Source organism: Pan paniscus, chromosome 9 (assembly GCF_029289425.2).
Source record: "Pan paniscus chromosome 9, NHGRI_mPanPan1-v2.0_pri, whole genome shotgun sequence".
Classification (NCBI taxonomy): domain Eukaryota; kingdom Metazoa; phylum Chordata; class Mammalia; order Primates; family Hominidae; genus Pan; species Pan paniscus.
In genome coordinates, this window is record NC_073258.2 from 114,004,694 (window position 1) to 114,029,764 (window position 25,071).

Below are 25,071 nucleotides of genomic sequence, written 5' to 3' on the forward strand. Positions count from 1 at the left end.
TAAAGGCATCTCTTTGGCTAGTGCAAACCCTTTTGCCTGGGAGGACTGCTTTGCTGTAAGATAACTCCTCATCCAGCCTTAGCCATGGGCCTACAACAGTTACTAGACCACTGTCCAGGTGACAGTGCTATTGTGTTCTGCCCTTCCAAGGAGCAGCCTGTCATGCAATAAACATCTATCAAGACTTCTTGTGTGCCCAGCAGATATCCCAGGGCATCTGCCTTGTGAAAAGGCCAAAGATTGCAAAGAGATGGGCTGTGCAATGGTGAAACCATCTGAAGACTTCTCAGGCCTTCCACATCTTCTTCCACAACTGTTTGGTGAGGGAGGTGGTTACCTAATTATCGTTCTTTGTGGGCCCTTTGAGCAGCCCACTGTTGGACTTGACAGCAGAACTTAGTCCCGAGGTACCTCCATCTATTTGCTGCAGTTGTGGAGACCAGGCCACACTGCATGGAATAGAAAAACCTTATTCAGTCCAACAGATGTTTGTTGAGCTCCCTACTATAGAAGGGAAAGATCATGAGAGGAGGAGAAGACAAAGAGAGATTGATTGATGGGAACAAATACAGTTTGATAGAAGAAATATGGCCAAGTGTTTGATAGATCAGTAGGGTGACTGTAGTTCCCAATTACCTATTGTATATTTCAAACTAGCTAGAAGAAAATAACTCAAATGTTTCTAGTCTAAAGAAAGACAAATTTTTAAGGTGATGGATATTTCAATTACACTGACTTGATCTTTACAAATTAAGTGAATGTATTAAATTATCACATGTACCCTGAAAATATGTATAGCTATTTTGTATCAATTAAAACTGTTATTTTCAAGAACACAATTAAGAAAAAAAAAAAAAGGAAAGATCATAGTTTTGGGCCCAAACGAACTTAGCTCCAGTCTTGACTGCAGGTGTGATTTTACGTTAGTCACCTTACTTCTCTCTCACTTCCCCATCACTGGGTTTAGTAAGAGCCTGACAAAACCCCACAGGCATGTTGTAGGAATACAACAAGAAAATGTGTGTAAAGCTTTTGTAGTGCCTAGCTCTTAGTAAGGGCTCAACAAAAATAGTTTTCATTTTTAACGAAACTGGAATCTACACAGTATTCACACATCAGGAAGGTGAGTCACCCACTTTAACTTAAGCAGCATCCTGAAATATGACAAGAAATGTACTTGTTTTATTACTCTTCTAGGACATCCTTATGCATATGTCCCCAGCACCAGAGTGTAGCCTGGGAGACAGGAGTGGTGCTTGAGTCTCTGCATGCCCTGAAGGTGATGGGACCTTGACGGGGTTGGCCCAATGCCACACTGGCATCTGCTGTTGCTTGTGTTTGCCAGCATGCAAAGTTGACCTCCTGACCTGTGCAATTTTTCAGGCTGGTAAAGAATAAAGACCATGTCCCATCATTGCTTTTTTTTTTTTTTTTTTTTTTTTTGGAGACAGAATCTTGCTCTGTCACCCAGGCTGGAGTGCAGTGGCATTATCTCGGCTCACTGCAACCTCCACCTCCTGGGTTCAAGCCATTCTCTTGCCTCAGCCTCCAGAGTAGCTGGGACTACAGGTGTGTGGCACCACGCCCAGCTAATTTTTGTATTTTTAGTACAGATGGGTTTTCACTATGGTGGCCAGGCTGGTCTTGAACTCCTGACCTCAAGTGATCCACCCGCTTCGGCCTCCCAAGGTGGCTAGGATTATAGGCATGAGCCACCGCGCCCACCCCATCATTGCTTCTTATTTTCATGATTTCATGCCAAAAGTTATTGAGTCCCGTAAGTTTTGCCTGTTGTCTGGTCTTACCGTACTTTTATCTAAAGCTTTTTTGGTCTCTTGTATCCTTCTTGCCGGTTTCGCCCAGAAGCTCTCCTCCGAGTGGAAACCAGAGATCAGGCTCCCGTCTGGCAGTGACCACGTCATGCTGAAGTCCCTGGACTGGAATGCTGAGTATGAGGTCTACGTGGTGGCTGAGAACCAGCAAGGAAAATCCAAGGCGGCTCATTTTGTGTTCAGGACCTCGGCCCAGCCCACAGCCATCCCAGGTATGGCTGCCTCTGCTTTCTGTTTGTTTCTGCTTTGAATTAATGCACAAGTGCTGCACCTCCTAATGCGCCTGAACAACCCTGACAACTTGCTTGCTTACAGCCATCCTCATGATTGGTTGCCCATGCAAAGCTTAGTTTTGCCTTGTACCTATCTGTGCAGTGGGGTGAGATGTACTGGACCCCCAGGAAGGCTTGGCCAAGCATCCTGGAGAAAAGGTCCTGTCCCATTTGGCCTTGAAGGACTGATGCCAATCAGTCCATTGGACCCCTCAGATGGGAAATGCCCCAGCTCCAGCCTAGCCTTGGAAGTTGGTTGAGTAAGGATCCTTTTTTGAGACCTTATCTGCCATCTGCCACATCATACTTGGACCACATAACTGTTTCTAAGCACTTTCTATCTGATGCTTGCTTTATGAGCACAGCCATGGTCCAAATCTCTTCTCTGTGGTGACCCTAAGAGAAGGAAGAGATGATGCCCATTTACTTACAAACCCTATCTACCAAAGGCCTCTCAATGGAAACAGATTAAATCGAACCACTTGTAATAGAACAAGTGGAGAAAATAGATGCTGGAAAGCACCATCAATGAAAGCAATCCGGTCTGCTAGAGACTGTGATGGCAGCAGTTCTCCTAGGAGATGCAGATCTGTCTCCAGGGATCCAAGACCTAACCTTGCCACTGATGGCTGGTCTCCTTTTTGGCCAAATCCCTCAGAGAAGAAGGAGCTCTTCAACTGATCACTCTGCTTTTCCAGACCAGCCAAATGCCAACCCCAGGCAGGAGAGGTGGGCATAGAACATACAGCTGCAGCCTGTTGGGGGGCCCCATAGACTCTGCCATGTTCAAGTGTGGTGGGAAGACGGCCTTGGGCGGCCCCCCTCATGCCTGCCCTGTCTTCAGTGCTTGCCCGGCTCTTGGCTCGGTGGTCATGATTCCTCCTCCCGGGAGGAGACAGGCCAGAGGGCTGTGGGCTGCCTATGATGCAGGGATGTATGTGCAAAAATGGGCTAGGAGAGCAGCAACAAAACGGGATCAGTGTGTGGTTCCCAGTGGTTGTTTGTACATGGATGTGTGTGTCTGGGAGACGTGTGCTGGACCTCCAGTGAGTTGGCAGGTGAGTTTTACACTGTAGATCAGAAGCATCAATTGGTCCCCCCTGCATTGACAGGAAGGCTCCCCAGTGCTTGCTGGGGTGGGTGTTTCTCCACAGTCGCTGGTCAGATGGTCGGTGCAGAAGGCAAGGCGCGTGGGCAAGGCTGCAGGAAATGTCCTCATTATACCTTAACAGGATGTTCAAATGGAGGTTCTCCTTGCTTTTCCTCTGCCCCTTCTTTCTCTCCATTCTTTGGTCCATTCCTTTACAATCGACAGCTTGGAGTGAATGTCCAGATCTGTCCGGCCTTCATGGGACACTTAGGAGCTGAGATCAGGTGAGGCTTGAGTAAGCCCTTTGCAGCAAGACAGATTCCTTATGGCAATTGCTCCCTGGGGTGAGACTCACTGGGTAGGCTGTTTGGACCTGCTGTGTTCACATGCTGGGTACTCCTAGCAGCACTGGCTTCTGTGGTTTTTGTGTCAGAGACCGAAATTCTGGGTAGACCTTGTCCTCCAGAGTTGTGCCTGCTGGAGACGTCAGAGTCCTTCTTATGAATCGCCCAGGTGCCCACTTAAGCCAGAGAGGGCTGGGGGATTGCTCACCTCACCGGTTATGGCTCTGTGGCTCTCCTGCACAGGTCTGAGAAGGTGGTGGCTGTGTTCTTGGTTAGACTTTCCTGGCCATTGAATTGGGATCCGAGAATAAAACCTCTCTGAATTACAAGTTGGACATTTGTGGTTGAATTCTGTGGTCAGCAAGCAGGGTAGAAGGTGAAGAGGGGTACAGAATGAGACTTCCTTTAACAGCACTGTGGTGTGGGACTTGTGCCATAGGAAGAAAAGCCTGCTTCATCTCTGACAAGGCCATCCCCAATCCCTATGCACAGTGTGCTGACTCATAGTGCAGCGATCCAATGCATCTCCACCACTACGGGTAAAACACGCTAGACACTAGAAGACGATACACTTGCTGGCTGTATCTAAGAGGCTTCACCTTAGTGAAAGGTAACACTCTCCTAATCAAACTCTTGTATTTTAGCGTGGAGGCTTCTGTTCTCTCACTTTAATTTCATTTGCTCGCTGATCCCTAGCCCCCAAATTAACCCTGCTGTGCTGCTTCTGGCATTGCTGAGCTTCTGAACTGGCCTTATGGTATTGATACTGCACTGAACCCTCTCTAACCTTTGTCAATTTAATTTACTAAGTTGAATTAACCTTTGATTCTGTGTTTTCTATAGTTGACCTAATTTTTTTTCTTTTTATCTATTTTTTTCTCTGTTTCTGTCTCTACCTTCCCTTTCCTTCTGTCCCCCTCCCCTTCCTGTGTCTGTCGTCACACTTGTCACCTTGGACGTCACTGGGACATCCCCACTGCCACATTTGTTTTTAAACAACCACATTATCTCTGGGGACCCATTGCTTGACACCTGCAGCAACCTTGGGAGGCAATTCTGCATCCTACACCTTTGTCTCATTGCTTTTCTCTGCAGTGACTCTTCTTTTGCTCTGTTAGGAACTTGAACACAAAAATTAAATTTGCTTAAAAGCCCAGTTCCTATGAAAAAGATCAGTGCCCCCTTTGGAAGAACCTGGCAGGACCACCATGGCCACAGCTGCTGAGCAACCATTCTGTGTGGAAGAGAAGGTTTTGCGATTGGAAAAAGCTTTACCTCCAGACATGTCACCACCCACAGATACTTTTGTGCCACTTCATAAGGAGTTTGCCCCCTTTTTAATGGCAGTAAAAAGAATTTGAGAGCTCTTTCTTTAAATGCTATTTTTAAAAACCATCATGCTAGATTTACAGAGAAGTTTCTGCATATCTGCTACTTGTTGCATTTTGGGTTCAAACCTAAATATGATGTAGCAGAGGAAGAATTCTAAGTACCTTCTAAAGCTTGTGTCAGATTGTTAAAATCACCACGCATTCCCCTCATTCTAACTCTGTGCTCCTTGTCCTCCCTTCAATAATAATTGGCTTTGCTTGCAATTAAGCATTTAAGTGCCCATGTTAAAAGAGCCAGACTGCACTGATTCACATGAGCGTTTTGCTGACATGATGAGCAACTGAAGTCACCCCTGTTGCCCATGCACTGGAAAAAAACTTGAATTTGTTTGATATTTTCTGGGGCTGATGAACGTTCTGGGATGTGCTTTCAGTCCTCGTATTACGGCCAGCACCTTACACTGTCTCTGTGAACGGGGCCAAGCCATGATATACCAACAAGTGTCAGCTTTGAAAGGTGTTTGTCTCCCAATCGGGGTGACTCCCCTGCTGCCTGGCAGCATGTCGCAGATCAGCACAGAGTGGGGCCGTGGTTCAGCAGTGACCCACAGAATGGCTTTGAGTATCAGTCTACAGGACAGGTTGGAAGCATCCACTGTGAACCAGGCATTAGTCCCCTACCTGGCCTGTGTGTGCTCAGTAGAGAAGAAGGAGAGGGACAGGCCACTCCCAGACTGCCCAGCCCAGGAGGGTTAATAAATTGGGGCCGAGTCAACCTGTCAGTGCTTCCTGAATGCCCCATCCTCTGTATTGGTGCGTTGGTTCAGTGACATTTTCTAAACTCTCCTGAAAATCCAGCTGCTCCTCCCTGCTGCTTGGGAGTTCATCCAGGAGAGGAAATGGGTGTGTTTTCTTAAGGTCCCTCGTGGAGACTCAGGGCTGAATCCTGCTTGGTAATATCAGTGTGTGCGCTTGGGGATGGACCTTCTACTGAATAAAAACTCCCTCCCTCCCCCCATTGTGGTCACATATCATTCTACATATCTCATCTCTGAGCATCTCCATGGAAGCTTGATTTTTGTTCTTTTTGGTTTCTTTATGTATTTTTTTCTGTTGTTATTATTTTTTAATGTTCAAAGACTAGCCTTTCCCTTTGGGATTCCAAATGATCCCATGCTGTGGTCTGAGGGGCAAAGCCACCTATGTTGGCGCTCGCCATTAATCCCCAGCGCTCAGTTTAGAGGCTCACGTGCAGACATCAGAGGCTCCATGCTGCGCAGTAGCTCAGGCAGGGTAGTGCCTCTCACCCCAGCCACAAAACTCTCCCCGCTAGAGTCCCAGATGGCGCTTCACACCAGGGCAGTGGAGGCAGGCATGGTTTTTAGGCACAGGGCAGAGCATAAGGATCACAAGTCAGTGTGGGAGAGCTACTGGCTCTTAGGATCACCTTGGGCAGAAGTCACATGGCTTCACCCTAGGAGGGCCCAGCTTGGGAGTCTGCCTCCCCCTGATCGCAGGACCACCCACAGGAGAGGGGCAGTGTCCATCTTTCTGAAGGGACCCTTTGGAGATCTCGTCCTAAGTGTGGAGAGGACTGACGTGGCCCTGTCATCTCAACACATCCCAGGGTCAGGCAGGCCCCAGCTGAAACAATGTCAGGGTCCTCAAGGGTCCCATTTAGACCGACCCACGGTTTGTAACAGTGCGTTCCTCAGGAGGTAGCACTAGCGCATACCCACTCCCCGCGGACACTGAGTTCCTGGTGACGGCTGCAGCCCCAGCCCCGCCAGGAGTCCTGGAGACAGCAGCCCTCAGAGACCCTGCAGGAGTGAGTGCACCCCACCTTGCTCAGCCACACCCCACTCCCCCTTGCCCTGTAGTTGTGCTGCCCATGCTCCACACACCATGGGGCCCCTTTGCTCATTTTTGGACTATTTATACAGCAGGTTTGGATCATGTTTTTCTACTAATAAGAATGCTAACATTGTTGTGTAGATAATCAGTGAGGCCTTTATGAAGTTTACACCTTTGCATTATTAAAGGAAATAACAGTTCATGTGAACTCACCAGCGTGGCTTGATTTTATTCAATAGTTGTGTCTGACAAAGCAGCAAAGACCCTTTCCCTCCACCTCACATGTACCTGGATAGACTATTACCTAGAGAAATAGTAGCCTGGTGAATGGAATACTTTTTCTTCCTAACGGGGAGCAATCTCTTTTTCCCAGGCATCCTAAGAGCTGTTAAGAGGCATTGCTGCCTTGGAGTCCCCAGCAGGCAGTGGGAGGGGAAAATGCCTTTGCAGAACTGGGGAGGTGGTCACTATGGGGATGGGGCCACACTCTGAGCCAACAGATGCACAACTCTGTGGCAAGGTCACCTGATGACACAGCAGCCTTTATACTATCCCTAACAGAGGCTGCACAGAGTGAGCTTGTGGAGAGGGAATCTGAGAGAAGATTCTCTTTGCAAACTGTATTCTATTCATAATCACACTTAACTCAGACGCATCCTGCAAGCCCCTGAGACCAGCCATCTGTTTAGCTGATTCGAAGGAGCAAGCAGACATGTAAAGGGCTTATGAGTGAACCAGAACCCCAGCTCAACAGTTCCAAGAGTCTGACCATCTTCTGGGAGTCTTGGGGGTGAAAAGGGCATTTCTGCTGCACCAGGGTCTCATGGCACAAGGACTCAGGCCCATCTGGATATTTGTAAAATGTGAGACCCATGTTCCTATATTAAGGCATACAAAAATAGGCATCTGTGGGTCTCATTCTTGGAGCAAGCCAGTTCCCTCTTTAGTGCCAACCCCTCCCAAGCCAGGAATCACAGAAGATGGACAGCTCCACCTTCATAATCTCCCTGTCCTGGGCAGCTCTGACCTCGAGGTTATGGGGAAACTCTTCCCCAGAAGCCTTCTTTGCATCCAAGGTGCACTAACTCCCTTGAGTTAGTCAAGGGAGGGCTGAGGGAAGACCATAGCAAAGACAGACCCCTGGAGGTTTATATTTTTCCTTTTATGAAATATTACACAAGAGGCAGGAGATGGCCTTTGTTCTTCTAGTTATCTTGGACTAAACAATTCTGTGATAGCCACTGAGAGGGAATGGGTGTTGGCTTTCGCCTTCAATACCCTGCTGCCCATTTCACAGCCTGTCCCTTCTTCACAGCCTCTTTTTTGTAAAAGCCACAAACATTCTCTTCCTAGCTTAAAGAGCATCTCACCTGCTTGAGGAGTTTAGACTCAGTGTTGGCATACAGTGTGGTCGCTTTTCCTTTGGGGCATACTCTTTTGTTTTCTCTTGATCCACTCAATACCTTAGGTCAAGTTTGTTTTCAGGGTCACTGGGTGAGACAGCACAGTGCACCCTGGGGTGGCAAATCATGGGATCACGTGTTCCTCTTTGTGATGCAGGGGAGGGAAGACCTAGGAGCGTGGTCCTCATAAGAATCACCTGGGCTGCTTGTTCAACTCCTGTTTCCTGAGCCTCATACCCAGTGATTCAGATCCCATAGAAGTGGGGAGCCCCAGATTCTGAATTTTTAACAAACACCCTAGGAATTTGCTACAGGTGGAGATATATTGAGTTTAAAGGTATTTGTCATGCAAAAATAAAATCACAAGGATCAATGATTAAATATGGGACCTACCGAGCATTTTGGTCTTCCAGGAAAAAGTCTTTCTCAGTCCACACTCTGGAGACTGGCATTAGGGAACCTGTACCGTGTGCCAGGCAGTGTAGAATGTATGACTTGGAATGACAGGCTCTTGTGGTTGAAGAGACACTCTCCACCCATGCTCCTGCCCAGTGTGGGAGCCTCATCCACAGCCTTACAGCGTCCCTGCCAAGGGGTCTTCTGGCCTCTGCTCGAGTGCCTTCAGCATCAAGGAACTCACCTCTCAGAGCAGCCCACACTATGTTGGATTCGCCCTGTTTATTAGTCCTTTCTCAGATGGAGCTAAAATCTGCCACCACCATAATTTCCACACATTGGTGCCATATACAGTAAGACTACTTCTTCCTTCTGGTTATAACACCTTTAAATATTTGGAAATAGTATTCTCGTCTCCAGAGTAAACACTCATCCATTTGTGCAACAAGTATTCTTTGAACATTTTCTGTGAATCAGGATTGTCCTAGATGCTGGGGAGATACAAGAGAGACAGGCAGGGTACCTGCTGGGATGTCCTAGGGGGGATGGCTAGATCATAAGCATGTAAATGAACATAAAGTGGCAGATAGTAGTAAGAAGAGAATAAAACAGGCCAGCAGCATGGTAGGTATTGGCTGGAGGTGCCACACTAGATAAGAGATCAGATAAGGCTTCTCTGAGAAGGTGACACTGGGACTGAGGCCTGCAGGACAACAGAGAGCCACCCTGGAGGGAGTGTTCCAGGCACAGAATCATCAAGGCCCTAAAGCGGGTTGAGCTGGATGTGTTCAGCAGGCAGAAGGGAGGCTGCCGGTTCACGCCATGAGGCCCAACAGAGGAGTGGGCAGAGTCTGCAGCAGATGGTGGGCCTTTTAGGCCGGGAGAAAGACTTTGAATTTTATATTCAAATGAAAGGGGAGGCCGCTGCCCTACTTGTTTATGCCACAGTTCAGAAGCCTTTTCCCTGCCTGGCCCTCCCCTGGATGTGCGCAGTGCCAGTGCCGCCCTCCAGCTGGGTCTGATGAGCACAGAGCAGTTGTCCCAGCTGCTGTCCTCTCAAGCACATAGAGCAGCTTTGCAGGAGTTTATTTTTCCTCTTTAGAGATATGATTAGTTTCACAAAATCATATTTACAGATAAACCTCGGAAGATATAATTAGTGCCATTGAGTCCAAAAATCCAGACATATTCCCCACTGTCATCAAAAAAATACTTTCAGATCTTTCTTCAGGGAGTAGGCACTTTACACCTATCGGGTACTGATGTCCGGAAGCTGCAGTGGCCTGGAGCCCTGTGTCATGGAATGGAGAGAAAACCCAAGGCTAAAGTTTCTTCCCTGTTCGGGGAAACAGCTATGGGATCCTGAAGACCAAGAAGGCTTGTGTCTCCTTTGCTTTTTGGGTGGAATGTGTGAGGACTCTGGGGAAGTGGATGGTTTTGTTCTTATGAGACTAACCAGAAATACCTCTGCATTCATGGCTGCTAAGAAAATGACCCATTCTAGCTGACGGCTAAGGCCAGTGGCCAGCTTCCTGCTGCCAAAGCCCAGAGACAGGTGTCCAGAGCTGGGTTCTCCAAGCAGAGTTCTTCGCCATCTCAAGCCTTCCTGGGGGAATGCGCTAGGATCTTCAGTGCGAGGTCAGCAGGGACCAGCCAGAGAGCCTGAGGAGGAAGGGCTGGGAGGCAAGCCAAGGTCCCAAAGGGACTAAAAACATGTGCGAGCTGCACCCAGGGGTCTCAGGAGTCGTTTGTGAGGGATCCTCTCTGGCATGCTAGGCTGATGGCCCATTCCCCAAACTGAAGTTTGAAATATGGACCAGTGGAGAGGGACAGCCACCAGAGAAGCACTAGAGTGCCTGGACAGAGACCCCTGGGGCACACAGAGCCATCAATACCACCACCCTCCCGCAAATACAGGCTGCATGAAAAACAAAGAATGTGTGGCCCAGCTCTGGTGCTGGTTACTCAGTTACATGTTCCCTCCACTATCTATCTGGCATGTTACATGGCTCGCAAGCTGCTGAGCCTGGCCTGGTGCTTGGCAAAGCCTAGCGAGCTGGGTTGGGAGTGGGGTGGCTGGTGGGGTGAGCCCCAGGTAGTGCTGCCTACAGTTCCCATCTTCAGTCTGCAGTCCTGGGTGGCTTCAGTTGGCCCTGAGAGCACAGGAAGCTTTAGACATAGTCTACTGGTGGGGCAGGGCTGCCAGTTATGGAAGCAGGTTGTTCTGGAGGAAAGCTGAATTAGAAGTGCCCATATTTCAGTCGAGGGTGATTGTTCCCACATCGACTTAATGGCAGAGCTCCACATGGGTCCTTGCTTCCTGCATCATGACCACTGTCTCCCAGACACTGATGGGAACCACCAAGAGGTCCATTGGTCCATCCCAGGCAACTAGTGTCAATCGTAACCATGGGTTGATCTCCCAGGGGCCCCAGAGAGCTGAGTCCAGGTCTCTCTGTGAAACCATCAATAGCCAAAGACCCTGGAGGGATTGCAGATGGGCACCAGGGAAGTAAGACACAGGCTGAGTCTTTCACAGTGAGTCCAGCCAGAACCAGGGTGCCAGGTGCTAGAATGTGAGAGTGCATGCCTGTCTGCATGGGCATTTATCCTGCGTGTGAGTGTGCCTGTGTGTGTGTGCACCTCTGAGTGAGTCTGCACTCACTTCAGGTTTTCCTGAAGTCTGGTCCAAGCAGGCCTGAGCTCCTAGATGGTGAGTATTCCCAGACCTTTCACCTTGCCCACGGCCTGGGGAGGCCTCCATGTCTCTGGAGTCACCCGGGCTTCACTCGTCTTCCTGGGGTGCAGTGAGGAGGGTAAACCATGAACCCAGTGTGCTCTAATGCAGGGCTCCTTTGGGGTCATTCCTAAAGAGGGAAAGAGGAAGTGGAGAAGTATAATGGGGATGCTATTGTGATGGACAACCCAACAAGCCCCAAGAAAGCCCCAGGAACCCTCCACCACCCCATTTTGGGCCCCTATCCCTGAGCACTTGAGGAGCCACAGCCCCGCCTGAAATCAGTGATCACTGCCTGCCTGTGCTGCAAAGCCTTTTGCCCTGGTCCAGGGGAAACACAGCAGCGCCCTCCAACTGCCTCATTATCCGGTGTTCTCAGACAGGCGGGGCTCAGTCTGCTCCCAGGACTCACGGGAGGCCAGCTGACCAGGCTCACCCCTGTCCCCCAATCTGTGAGATGATGTTGTCATCCCTCCCTCTGGAAGGTATAGAAAGACCCTGTTTTCTCAATTCTGGGGCATAGAAGGTCCCCAGGAAGGTGTCACTCTGGGCATGAATGCCATGACTCTGTCCTCTGGGCCCTCCCCACCCGCAGGGGCTTTTGCTGGCAGGGTCTGGAGGTCTCGCATCTCAGTCTGTTAACCACCAGCCATCTCTCTCCCACTCAAGCCAACGGCAGCCCCACCTCAGGCCTGAGCACCGGGGCCATCGTGGGCATCCTCATCGTCATCTTCGTCCTGCTCCTGGTGGTTGTGGACATCACCTGCTACTTCCTGAACAAGTGTGGCCTGTTCATGTGCATTGCGGTCAACCTGTGTGGAAAAGCCGGGCCCGGGGCCAAGGGCAAGGACATGGAAGAGGGCAAGGCCGCCTTCTCGTGAGTGCAGACCTGTCCACCTTGCTGAGGTTTGGGCTCTGCTCCAGCCCAGGGACCCAGCAGCTGCACCACCCTGCGCCATCAGCTGGTGCCTTTCCTTTCATTGCACGTTCTCCATTTGGAACCCTGAGGGGGGAAAAACATTAGAGAAAAGTTTCTCAAAGCATGGTCTTTGGGGGTTACCTGTTTGAAATGTAGACTCTTGAGCCCAATCCCAGATCTCTTGTATTAGAATCTCCCCAGAGTGTGAAAATCCCTGTGTAGGTCAAAATGAGGGAAATTGTCAGAACTAAACCTGGGGAGGAGCTGCCATGGGGTAGGGCAGCATTAGAGGGACACACTTACCTTGCTTTCGTACATTGTTTATTCATTCATTCATCCATCACTCAACAAATATTTATCAAGCAGCTGCTGCAGGCAAGGCACTGTTCTCAGGCACATAGGTACAACAGGGAACAAACAGATAGAAATTCTTGTCCTTATGGAGCTGATGATCCAGATACTGTCCCTCCAACAGCATCTTGGAGAAACAGATCCTAAGCCAGTTAGCAAGAGCCTTCGAAGACCGTCACTGGGTGGAGCAGAGCTGGAGCAAGCCAGAAAGGGACTGAGCAAGGAAATAAGTTGTTTAGCACCACCACATGCCAGGCACTATATATGCATATACATGTATGTGCATGTACTTAGAAATGTATGTATAGGGGTGACTCACGCCTGTAATCCCAGCACTTTGGGAGGCCGAGATGGATGGATCATTTGAGGTCAGGAGTTGGAGACCAGCCTGGCTAACATGGCGAAGCCCCGCCTCTACTAAAAATACAAAAATTAGCCAGGCGTGGTGGCATGCTCCTGTAATCCCAGCTATTCGGGAGGCTGAGGCTGGAGAATCGCTTGAACCCAGGAGGCGGAGGTTACAATGAACCAAGATCACGCCACTGCACTCCAGCCTGGGCGACATAGAGAGACTCTGTCTCAAAAAAAAAAAAAAAAGAAAAGAAAAGGAAAGGAAAAGAAATGTATGTATACCTGTGTACAGAGATAGATGTATGTATTTGAGCAATGATCTGTGTCAGGCACTGTGTTTAGCACTTCCCATGCATCCTTTCATTGAATTCTCATTAACTAGGCAAAGTAACAGTGTTTTTGCCTCATTTTACAGATGAAGGAACTGAGGCAGGGTGATTAAATCTGAAGCTCAAGGTCACACAGCTAGCAAGGGTTGGGCTGAGACTTATACATTTGAATCTGTTGGCTCTGGATGCCCACCGTGCCAGCCTTGGGTTGAGTCATAGCTGCTCTTCCGTGGGAGCCCCTCCCTGCAGCTGCCCTAGGGTCTAACCAGCAGTACTGTCTCCACAGGAAAGATGAGTCCAAGGAGCCCATCGTGGAGGTTCGAACGGAGGAGGAGCGGACCCCAAACCATGATGGAGGGAAACACACAGAGCCCAACGAGACCACGCCACTGACGGAGCCCGAGTACGTGGGCTGGGAGGGGCTGGCACCTGCTCCGTAGAGACCCCCACACCCACCTCCCCACCCTACCCCCACCTACCGTGCCCCTACCCACAGCTCCCGGCCAAACAGTTCAGGCCAGGATTCCAAACCCTTGGCCACAAGACCTGCTTGGCTAAGAAATGCCTGACCTCAGGCATTTCTGGTTCTATTTCGGTGGCTGTGGGTACCCTTAAAAGGCTCCTGTATAAGTAGGGATCCCTGGATCCCTAGCCCCTGTTCTCAAGTTATACACATATTCTGGAAATGGCTTAAGATGGCAAAATCTCACTGAGAGGCTTAGCAGAGTCTGCTTAGGATTTCTTGAAATTCTAGGGTTTTGTGTTTTCCCCCTGAAAGGATAAGGGAAGCTGGGGACCTGGTAAAGTTCCCTGCCCCTCCTCTGTTCAGAAACCTCGGGGACCCACAGAGCCCCAGACCAGTTGTGATTGTAATGCCTGCCTAGCTGTCAAGGATCTTATGGGCTTAAAGGGAATGGAGTTTCAGGGAACCACAAAATCTGTGACTGGAAGAACCCACAGCTCCTAGGAGCCATTCTGAGTACTCGTGATCTGCCTTATTCGTGACTTTTCCCATCGGTGCCCTGGGGAGCCCTGCAGGGCAGCTGGGCCCAGTTCCTCTGGGACCTGGGAAGCCTAGAGCAGGTGGATGCTGAACAGAAGCCTGCCCCTCCTTGAGTCGAGATCCAGGGCAGGGATCAGGAAGCCCTAGGCAAGTCTGCAAGGACTTCAGGGAAAGGGAGCTCTATGCAGACAGCTGGAGAGACATCAGCAGGGAAGGGCTAGCAGGTCCCTTTTGAGACCGCCACGTTCTCTGTCGTCTCCTGTGTCCTCTTCTGCCCACCTGGGCGTGTGCTTCCTCTCAGCATCCTTCTCTCTCTGTGGGCCTGTGTCCGTGCCTGTGCCTAACTGCATGCCCCCACCCCCATGGTCCCTGTCCTGGGCTTCAGCCCTCCTCCTCGCTTCTCTGTCACGTCTCAGCTTCATTGTCTATTCTCTTCTACTTCCTGTCCTCCCACAGGCTGCCTGCCGACACTACGGCCACTGTCGAGGACATGCTGCCTTCTGTCACCACCGTCACCACTAACTCTGACACTATCACCGAAACCTTTGCCACTGCTCAGAACAGCCCCACCAGTGAGACCACCACCCTGACCTCCAGTATTGCCCCGCCGGCCACAGCCACGCCTGACTCAAACTCTGTACCGGCTGGCCAGGCCACCCCTTCCAAGGGGCCCAGCGCCTCTGCCCCCTCCCCGGCCCCAGCTTCAGCCCCCAAGGTCGCCCCCCTCGTTGACCTGAGCGACACCCCGACCTCAACCCCTGCCGCTAGCAATTTGTCTTCTAGTGTCCTGGCTAACCAAGGGGCTGTCCTCAGCCCAAGTGCCCTCGCTAGTGTCGGGGAGGCCTCTAAGGCTCCTCCGGCCAGCAAGCCCACCCCTGCACCAGTCCCCACCCCGACTGGGGCAGCCAGTCCTCTAGCAGCAGCGGCTGCCCCTGCCACAGAAGCCCCTCAGGCCAAGCAGGAGGCTCCCAGCACCAAAGGCCCGGACCCGGAGCCCACCCAGCCCGTAGCCGCGAAGAGCCCGGCCGAGGCAGCCACAGCCCTTGCTAGCCCGAAGAGCGAGGCTGCCTCCGTCAGCACCACAAACCCTTCCCAGGGCGAGGACTTTAAAATGGACGAAGGGAACTTCAAGACCCCAGATATTGACCTTGCAAAGGATGTTTTTGCAGCCCTGGGCTCTCCTGCTCCCGCCGCTGGGGCCAGTGGACAAGCCCCTGAGCTTGCTCCTTCCACTGCAGACAGCTCTGTTTCGCCTGCGCCAGCAAAGACCGAGTACGGCCTCTCTTTGTCTGCTGTCATCGGGTTGTGTCCTGTGGCGGTGTGCATTTGTGCTGTGCTGTGTCCTCCTTGTTAGATGTGTCTTCAGCCTCATCCAGGGCTTCTCTGAGGCAACCGTCAACCAAGGGGCTGGGATAAGGCAGAGAGAGCAGGACAGGCAGCTGGGCCCCAGGAGCAGCCGCCTGCTGGCTAATTAGGCCATGTTAATTATGTTTTATCCTTATCATCCTAGCAGCGGCTTCTGTTTTCCCTGGGGGAGCCCTTGCAGTCAGGCCACTGATGAGAATAGCTTGGGAAGCAGGCTAAGAAGGCCAAGGTGCCCTTATCGGCCACCCTGGGGCCCCCAGTCGGTGTGTTATTCAGTGCCAGGCTGAGTCCCTACCAGAAAGGCACTGATGTGCAGGAAGAAAAGAGGTAGGCCCCAGGCCCGTGGCAGGGGAGGGTGCAGTTCAGAGGTCCCCTCACACTGTGGCTCAGATGCTCACCCTCCCCTCCCAACCCCGGCCCCCAGCCCACTCTTGTTTCTCCTGCTCTTAGAGTGGCTGGGAAGACTCGGGGCTCCCCAGCATCAAATGGCTGCTGGGTCTCAAAGTTCAGGAGAAAGTCCTTAACCTTTCAGGTTTGTAAGTGTCTTGCCAAAATTCAGTGGCACCAGCTGAGGCTGGGGTCTGTGCCTGTCCCCATGCATCCTCAGACCCGACTCCCTTTCCTGGAACTGATGGAGGCAGAGTCAGACCTAGATTTTTATAGAGGCTCCTATGGCTGCTCCCCAGATAAGCTGCCATGCTGCCACCATGGGCTGCAAGGGGCTGTCGCCAGGAGCCCTGAATCTCAGCATCGGGAGGGAAAAGGACTCTGATAGCCCTGCCCACTCAGCTGCCCTCAACTCTCGCATAGCCACCAGGCCCACTCTAGTACCCCACCAGGCTGCCATGAAAAGCTGCCTCCATCAGTGTTTTCTCACCCTACCCAGGCAGGCCCTAGAGGCATCCTCCTGCAACAGCACAGGGTGGGGTGGGGAAGGGACAGGCAAGAGTGGGTTGCAAAGGGGCCCCTGAAATCAGTGCTGGGAGCCCAGCCCAGCCCAGCAGGCTGCATTTACATCCAGCTGAGCTGTTGCCACTGCAGCTGGTCAGGGTGAGGAGGAGCTGCCTCTGCTGCCCGCTTCCACCACCCCAGGTAAAAACACAGCCTCTGGCATCAACTTAGGGCTGGAAGAGGAACGGACTCGTTCTTCTGACTCAGTGCTTCTCAACTATGGCTGCACATGAGAGTCACTTGGGTGCTTTTAAAAGTCACTGTGTCCGGACCAATTAAATCAGGATTTGCGGGAACATGGCTCGGGCTTGGGTGATTTTTAGTGCTCCTAGGTGATTTGACGGGCAGAGGTTGGAGCCGGGTGCTGTCACTGGAGAACCCCCCTCCTCCCTGCTGTCCCCAAGGCCTGGATGCAGGGGCAAGATGTCTGCAGACCGTGTTCTCAGTGGTTCTGTTTTCCTGATTCTCTGCAGGAAGGGCCCCGTAGAAGCAAAGCCAGAGTGCCAGGAGACAGAAACGAAGCCAGCGCCAGCCGAAGTCAAGACGGTCCCCAATGACGCCACACAGACAAAGGAGAACGAGAGCAAAGCATGATGGGTGAAGAGAACCGAGCAAAGATCAAAATAAAAAGTGACACAGCAGCTTCACCAGAGCATTTCCAACACCACAGACACACACACGCACGCACACACACACACACACGCACACACATCTCATTTCTCTAGTGTCTTTTGCCTTTAAAAAAAACTAAACAGATAAAACATGGGAATCTCCTTTTTGTAGGTTTATAGAAAGGGTCCCTTTGTTGCACACTCACTTGTAAGAAAATGAGACAAAAAGGTTAAACCCACAGCCAAACTAGGACACTCCGTTCCCTGAAACCATTTAAAAATCAGACAAAAGGACCCCAAATTAAGAATCTAGGAAGCTCAGAAACGAAATCTAGGTTCAGGAAGACCACACTTGGTGTTACCCGATTAGCACAGACCAGTTTCAGAGAAATACTTTCAGGCACTAAGACTAATCGAATGAACAAAGTCCACAGTTTATTTTTATACTTTCAGTCAAGTTTGAACTCTGTAAAACCTCATAAATAAGTTATAATTTCTGTTCACTTTGTATTTGTTCAGTATGCAAAGTGTGTCACCCTTTCTAGCTGAATTCAATTCCCACGTAGACTCTTATTTTATAGGACGAATGCCAAATTGCAGCTTCTGGGGGTAGATCTCAATTTGCAGTATTCAGACTTCTTTTTCTTTCTTTTACATTCTTTTTTTTTTCTTTCTTTCTGCCAACTTTGTTTTCCAGTGTTTACAAGGTGACAAATGTTTGACTTTGGTTGTGTTTAAATGTCCGTGTAAAATAGCTGCCTTTTATTTTTTAAGGTAACAAATACCACCCAGAGGTAGGTAGGATCATCCCACGCTTGCTTTAGCACAGGACAACTTTACAAAACATGATTGTTTACAGCTGCTCTTCCCCTCTTTTCTGATCTGCAGTTTTTGCCTGGGTCCCACTCAGGTGAAAATCCATCTCATTCTGGAATGGTTTTGCTTTTGAATTTTTGGTTACTTTTGTGTTTCTTTGGGGGTTAGACCACTTTCTGATTAGCCGCCACCTGCCTGCATCTGTGAAAAGGGATCTGCTCCCAGGCGTTCTCACCCTTCTTTTGAAGGACTCCTTAGGCTTTGTTGAATGAAGCAGAGAAGATTGTATAGTTGGGGCTGGTCTTGGTGAACACACATTACCCCACACATCCCCTTTGTGTAGAAAGCCAAATAAAATATATACATACCATTTCCTTTTGAGCCCAGAATCTAGATTTGAGCGGAAGAGCATGTGTGCTTCAGGGAATTAGTGTCTTTTTTTGGAAATCTGTTGAAGTAAAGTAACATCGGCCTTCTGTTCACTTAGGCAGCATTTATAGAAACAAAAGAAGAAAGAAACAACCTACTGTCTGGAGTCATAACACAACTTTCCTGGATTGGAAACCAAGTGGGGGAAAAAATACAGAAACTTTAAGGGGGATGGGAGGGGGGGAGAAGGGAAAAGCCAGCCCTTTGTATAGAAATTTTGCTTTTTTTTTCCTCATTCTACTTTAGAACTGCAAGCTTGTGCACTGTGGATGCGTGAATATTTTAGTGTGAAACGTGTTTTTGTCATAGTATTGAAATAAAACTTCAACATAGTTTGGTTGTGGAAGGTATAGCAGATAGTTCAGAAAAAATATTCAGGAAACAAAAATCACTCTTAAAAGGAATCGAAGCCTTTAAACAAAGAAAATGAAATACAGATGATGATGATGATGATGAAGATGATGCTAAGTAAACAGAAATCAGTACTCCGCATGCGCTCCTCTCCTAAGGTACAAAGCAGCAAGGGGTTAGGGTGGCAAGGCTGCCTCTGGGTCCATTCTGTGGGCCACTCTCCCCGACGTTCTGACACTTCTGCAGTCTGATCAGTGGCGATGGTAGATTATAATTTCAAACTGTGAAGAATAATGGTCTTGTCATTTGCTCAATGTGGGGTTATGTTGCATTTTCTCAGCTCCTGGGGACGGAAATGGAGGATCCCAGAACACACAGCCCTGGCCCCTTTGATTCTAGGGCCTGCACAGATCTCTGGTTCAAATGCACAGGCCCTCAGAATAGAGGAACATGAAGAGAGATCTTAGAGCACACAGTAGAATGTGAGAGCCTGGGTGTCTGAGACCGGGAGGGCCCAGCAGTGAGGGGCAGGCTCTTCTGGTCACCAGGCTGTTCAGTGGACTCAGTTCTTCATCTTGTAATGTCGATGGCTTTGCCACACCAGGCCAAGCCCATGCCATACCTTGTCAAGACTGTCAAAGTGGTTGTGGTTAGGTCAAACTGGTTTTGGTTCTGATGGTTAGGAAGAAACAGGTCAGCCCTCAGATCACCTGGCCCGGGACAGCTGACCCCCTAGAACCCTGGCTCTGCCATTAGCTAGGACCTAAGACTCTGCCCACATTTTGCTCTGTTCTCTCCCATTACACATAGGTTTGTCTCAGCATGCAAGAGTTTTCCTTTAAAAAAAAAAAAAAAAAAAAAAAAGCAATGCTTTCTCTAAAATCGAAGAGGGAGTCATTTTATTCCAAGATGTTTTATCTTTTATGTTAAGAGATCAAAGCTTATAATTTTCTTTTTTAATTTTTGAAGGAGGGATCAACTCCAGTTTCCAATGTCTATGTGTCTATGTGTGTATGTGCCATACATATGTATTCACATGAAGACCGGCATGGCCAAGTTCTGCTGGAGGAGCACTCAAGTGTGACGAGCAGGGCCACTGGACCCTGCAGGGCTGTGGTGTATATAGTGCAGCTTTGGAGGTGGAACTCTATTTTCACACTTTTCTATGGAGCCTTCCGAGTCCCAGGTTTTCACTTGAGGCTGTCTGTCTGGATGGCGGTTTTCAGACCTCCATTAACATCCCTACCCAGCATTCTGTACTTCGGGGGCCTTCTCTCTTGTTATAAAACTTTTTACCAAGTGAAACATCGATACCACCTTTGTTTCCATTCTCACTGGTGTAAATACTGAGTACTAACTGAGAATTTTGACTTTGCATTCTGTCGGAATACTTGTGTTCAATAAAAATTGAAAGAAAAAAGCTATTATGATCATACTGGGGTTTATTTCAATGCGGTGAGAGTCTGTTATGTGCATCAAATGTGGACATGCGTGTGGTAGTTCCTTTAGGACCTTGTGTGCGAGGAAGGTTAGCGAAGTCTCAGTGTCTTCAGTTCATGTGTTGCCTGAATGATGCTTTCTGTATTTTTTCTCACAGGCTGATAGATAAGAGTCCTAATTTAGAAGGGGCAGACGTCAGATTCAGAAAGGTTTCCTTCGAACTCTGGTTCTGCTGCTCCCCAGTGGACCTTGAAAGAGTTGCTTAATCTCCCCAAGATTCAGTTTCCTTTTCTGACATACAGGAGATACCAAGAAAAGAGAGTTAGGGTGCTGGTTGATGAATGAAACAATGTACATGAAGGCCTAGTGTCTTCTTTCTTGGCACACAGTGGGAACTCAATCAGTGGGAGTTGGCGCTGTTGGCATCCTGGGTGTGCGATACCATCAGACCTAATCGTAGTAACAGTCAACACCTGAGCTTCAAGATTTCAGCAATAAGGTAATGACATGGAGCTTATTCTAAAATAAGTAATGCCTCCTTCTTACTGCTTTGGCCTATCTCTGAGCATTTAGAGCTGTCATTCAGCCCCTGGAGTTTATTATGTCTCTAAGCTAGACAGAGTGAATAAAACTTTGCCTCAGCTAAGCATTCTCTTGTATATGCTGCTCTCTGGCTGTGTCTGAAAGAAGCAGCTGCTAGAGTTGGAGATGTTCATTAGGCTGTGGAATTGGGAGTTCCTGGAGGAGACCTGCTGTAGAATCAAGGCTAAGGTAAAGCAAGGGAGAATCCCAGGGCACAAAATGTGAGGAGGTGCCCACTCTCGGGGCTGACCCTGCACTTACATGAATCTGAGAGTGGTACACCCTTCAATTTTGCATCCTTCAATTTTACCTCGCTTGCCTGTAATAACACAGAGCCACATGCATCTATGTGATTTTCTTTGCCCCAGATTTCAGCTGCATATGACAGGCTAAGACTAAAACACATTGTTTACAAGATTTGGAGAAAACATAAAATGATGACACTCTCCATTGGTCCATGAGGGCTTGCTTCCAGAGCCTTCCCCCTTCGGGCTAGTTTCCTCTCAGATTCATTCAGTATTCATAGAGCATCTCCAAGGTGCTTGGGATACTGGGATACGGCAGTGAGCAAGGCAACTCTTTCTCATGTAGGTTACATTCAAGCCTGGGAGTGGGGCAGACAATAGACATGTAAACATCCAGTGTGCTGTGGCGGTTCTCCCTTCCTTCCTTCTAGACACATAGTGGGATTCCCCTCACTTAAAGGTAGCGTGGCCAGATGACTTGCTTCAGTAAATGGAATATGAACAGAAGTAGCATGTGTCACCTCCAGGCAGAGCCTTTGTCATGCCCCTTTCCCCCACACCCCCTGCAGCAATCAGCAATGCTTCAGGTGGTGGAAGTGCCATCACCTGGGCTCAGAGTAAGGGATGTGAACAGGTGCTCCATGATGGACATGGAGTGTGTGAGAGGGATGAGCCAGTAGTTGTTAGTAAATGTTTAATGGCCAACTCTCCAAGGGAAAAGGGCAACATGTGTGTGTGCACACATGTATGTGTTTCACTTATAAAGGATGCCATTGACAAATAATAAAATATACAGTATTCTACATTGAAATTGCATCTATCCAACTGATACCCACAGAATGCTTTGGTTCATTTTTTGCTGAAGTCTTGTATCCATAATCAGTTTATGGTTCCCATTTACAAAGGACTGTAATTCCAACCTGCATGTTGGCTGATACGTTCATTTATGTTAACAAATAAGATAAAACAATAAGACATACATTAGAACTTCACTCATCCATCTATGGTGTGAGTGACTTCTTTGTTGAATTGGGGATAAGTTTTTGAATACTAGAGAAATACTGCCTCAATTTTTTGTGCCATTCGTTCACAGTGTAACAGCTGCAGACATGGCACACTTGTAAGTTTAATCTGCATCATAAAATATTTCCCCATTACTTTCATAAATCTAGACAAGCACTAAAAAAAATAAATCAAACCTTGATTTGTAGCATTTACTGACTTCAGCAGTGTGTAAATACTCTCAGTAAGGCTGATTTCAATATGGCATCACCAGACGAGGAGTTAGGTAGAGATGCATACTAGCATGTCATTATATAATACTGTATTTCCACCAGGCAGATACAAGAGAAATAACATCAAGTGCATAGGTAATAGTAGTATGTAGTAATAATAAAATTTTTAACATATTAATAACAGTAGTAAAATAAGTAGTAATATAATTAAGAAGGGATGAATTTTGAGTATTTATTGCCTTTGGTTTTAATATAATTTAGTTAATTATAACTTTATGTAATTTAACTTTTTATAAATTATATATGTTTGCATAACACCTGGCTCACAAATTTCCTGAAAAGTTAGTTAGCAATTGGCTCTCTGGAGCCAGTACAAGCTGGTTCTAGCATATCACTGGAAAACCCTTTATATTACAAACCATTTAAATTTTGGATTTGTAACCTTACCATTATGTAGCCTATCATGGCTAACTCAGGGAATGGTAAGTGCAGAGCAGAACAATGCATCTAGGTAAAGGGGTTATGGAGTATTATTTTATATAGGGCAGTCAGAGTAGTACTCTCTGAAAAGGTGACATTTGAGCAGTGACCTGAAAGAAGTAAGGAACTGAACTGTGCAAATATCTGAAGGAAGATATTTCAGGCAGAGAGAACAACATGTGCAAAGGTCCTGAGGTAGGGACTTGGCTAGCGTCTTTGAAGAAGAGCAAGAGGCCAGTGTGGCTGGAACAGAAAGCAAATGATGGGGTGGGGCAGAGAGTAAAGAGATAGGAAATGACTCAGAAGTATCTATGAGCTAGATTGCACAGGATCTGTAGACTGCTGTAGAATTTTGCCTTTTCTTCAAGTGGGATGGAAAACCAAGGGATGTTTTTGCCAGAAGCCTGACATGACTTGAGTATTAAAATGAGCACTCTGGCTGCTGGGTGGATAACAGATCACAGGAGGGCAAGAGCAGATGTAAGGATACCAGTGAGGAGGCAATGATCCAGAGGGGACAGGATGATGTGCTTGCAGCAAGCTGCGGCTGGTGGAAGGCTGAGCAGTGGCCAGCTCTGGACATGTACTAAAGGTAAAGCCAGCAAGATTGGATAATAGATTGGATGTGCGGTTTGAGAGAGGAATCACTGATGACTTTCAGATTTTGAATCTACACATTTGAAAGGATGGAGTTGCCATTTACTTTTGAAAAGGAGTGCAGGAGAAGCAGATTATTTGGACGATGGAACATTTGTCTCAGGATACTTGAAGTCTGGGATACCTGTGAACACCTGAGCAGAGATTTTGCGTAGGCTAAAGTTTGAGAGGTCCAGACTGGAGATTCACGTAGGAGCTGTCCACATAGTGCTTGTACTTCACCGCGACTCTGTCGAGTGTCCCCCATTGCTTTCCAGACCCTCATACCCCCTTCATCTGATTTAACCCTGGTGCTACTGGGGCAGACAGAGTAGGGTGCCTCTGAGTGTTGGGGTGGAGAGTCACGCTAACATTACCAGTGAAAGCAAGACACCTACGCATCACTCCAGGTGAAGGTCTCATATAAGCTGAGCTTGGATGGTAGAAGCTAGATGAAGGGAGGCTGCATTAGATTGTACCTGATGGCCTCCAATCCACTGCCCTCACTCTGGATAGAATGACCTGTGCAGAATGGGCATCTCATCCCATCTCTGGCTGCCCCCATTAAGATCTTCAATGGCTTCTAAAGACCCTCAGGAGAGAATGCAAGCTTTTTATCAAGACTAACACAACCCATCTTGGTCAGGTCTTGCTTACTCCTCCAGCCCCAGTTCTAGCACTCCTAAAACTTCTACATATGCTCCAGCCCTGCTGAACTACTTGTGGGTCCTAAAATGATCCACATTCTCTCCCACCTCCCTGAGCTTACGCGAATTATGTTTCATTTTGCTTCCATGCCTGGAATTGTTAAACACGTTTGGCTATATTTTAAAGATGAACACCGTTTATGGTAGCTTTAATGGCGTTCTCTAAGCAGAGCTCAGTTGCCCGGGTCCAGGCTAGATCATGGTAAAGGAAGCACAGGCATTTCCTCTGACCAGAGACCCAGGGAGGGATGGGGCCTCTCATGTTCCTGACACATTTTCGTGGAGCTATATGTGCTGTCATCTCAGAGGGTAAGTCAGGGGTTGCTGGCTGAGCACTGGAACTCTTGGGAACGGGGTCACATGGTCTTGAGAGGAGCAGGATGATGGTCGTGGGATGTGGGACCAGTAGTGGTGGCAGCAGAGATTCTTAGGGAGACAAGGCTAGAGCTTGGCATGCTATTCAGGAAAATATTCTCCCAGGCAGGGCAACACATGTCCAGTACTTTGCATGATGCTCTTGATTCACTGAATATTCCTGGAAGCTTGTAGAAGCTCCGTGGAGTGTGGCAGCATGCACTTCTGTGCTAGGCAATCACCATGGAGTAGCTTGTATGCATAACTAAGCATTAGGGTTTATTTATTTTTGCCATCTCCCTGCCAATATGACTTGTTCTCAAATAATGCTAAGGAAAGAACGGTAAGGTGAGAACATGGCTGCTTTCCCTATTAGATGTCGTCATGTAATAAAAGATTCTGAAGGATGGAAAACTGGTAGAGGTACATCCAGGCAGAGAAAGCTCAGTTCCATTCCTCTCCTCCCTCCTAAATTATTCTGCCAGGTTCTGGGATTCCCATAAGACGATCAACAAACTTCTCTATGCTTTCACCTTCCCTGTCAATGTGTTTGCATCACCTTTCCTTACCTGGTTCTCCTCTTCTCCAGACACTGATTCCTGGACACTGCTACTTATTCTGCACCCTGAGTGCCCTAGGATCTGGGCACAGGGGCTG

General features: G+C 48.5%; 1 protein-coding gene across 30 annotated transcripts in view; it reads left to right on the plus strand.

The window, feature by feature from the left end:
* NCAM1 (neural cell adhesion molecule 1) overlaps nt 1-20,157 on the plus strand; it is a 314,951-nt gene extending 294,794 nt beyond the window's left edge. For 8 of the 30 annotated variants that reach the window (XM_057299246.2, XM_057299247.2, XM_057299248.2 and 5 more), the window contains 4 exons: nt 1,867-2,044; nt 11,929-12,136; nt 13,496-13,612; nt 17,002-20,157. In XM_057299246.2, the coding sequence (XP_057155229.1) occupies nt 1,867-2,044; nt 11,929-12,136; nt 13,496-13,612; nt 17,002-17,122 (624 nt within the window). In that variant the 3' untranslated portion in view covers nt 17,123-20,157. Of the gene's footprint in view, nt 1-1,863; nt 2,045-4,576; nt 6,932-11,928; nt 12,137-13,495; nt 13,613-14,668; nt 15,485-17,001 lie in introns of those variants that run through there. The other 22 variants (XM_057299249.2, XM_057299250.2, XM_057299251.2 and 19 more) reach the window with 4 other exon arrangements.
* Nucleotides 20,158-25,071: the final 4,914 nt, after the last annotated feature.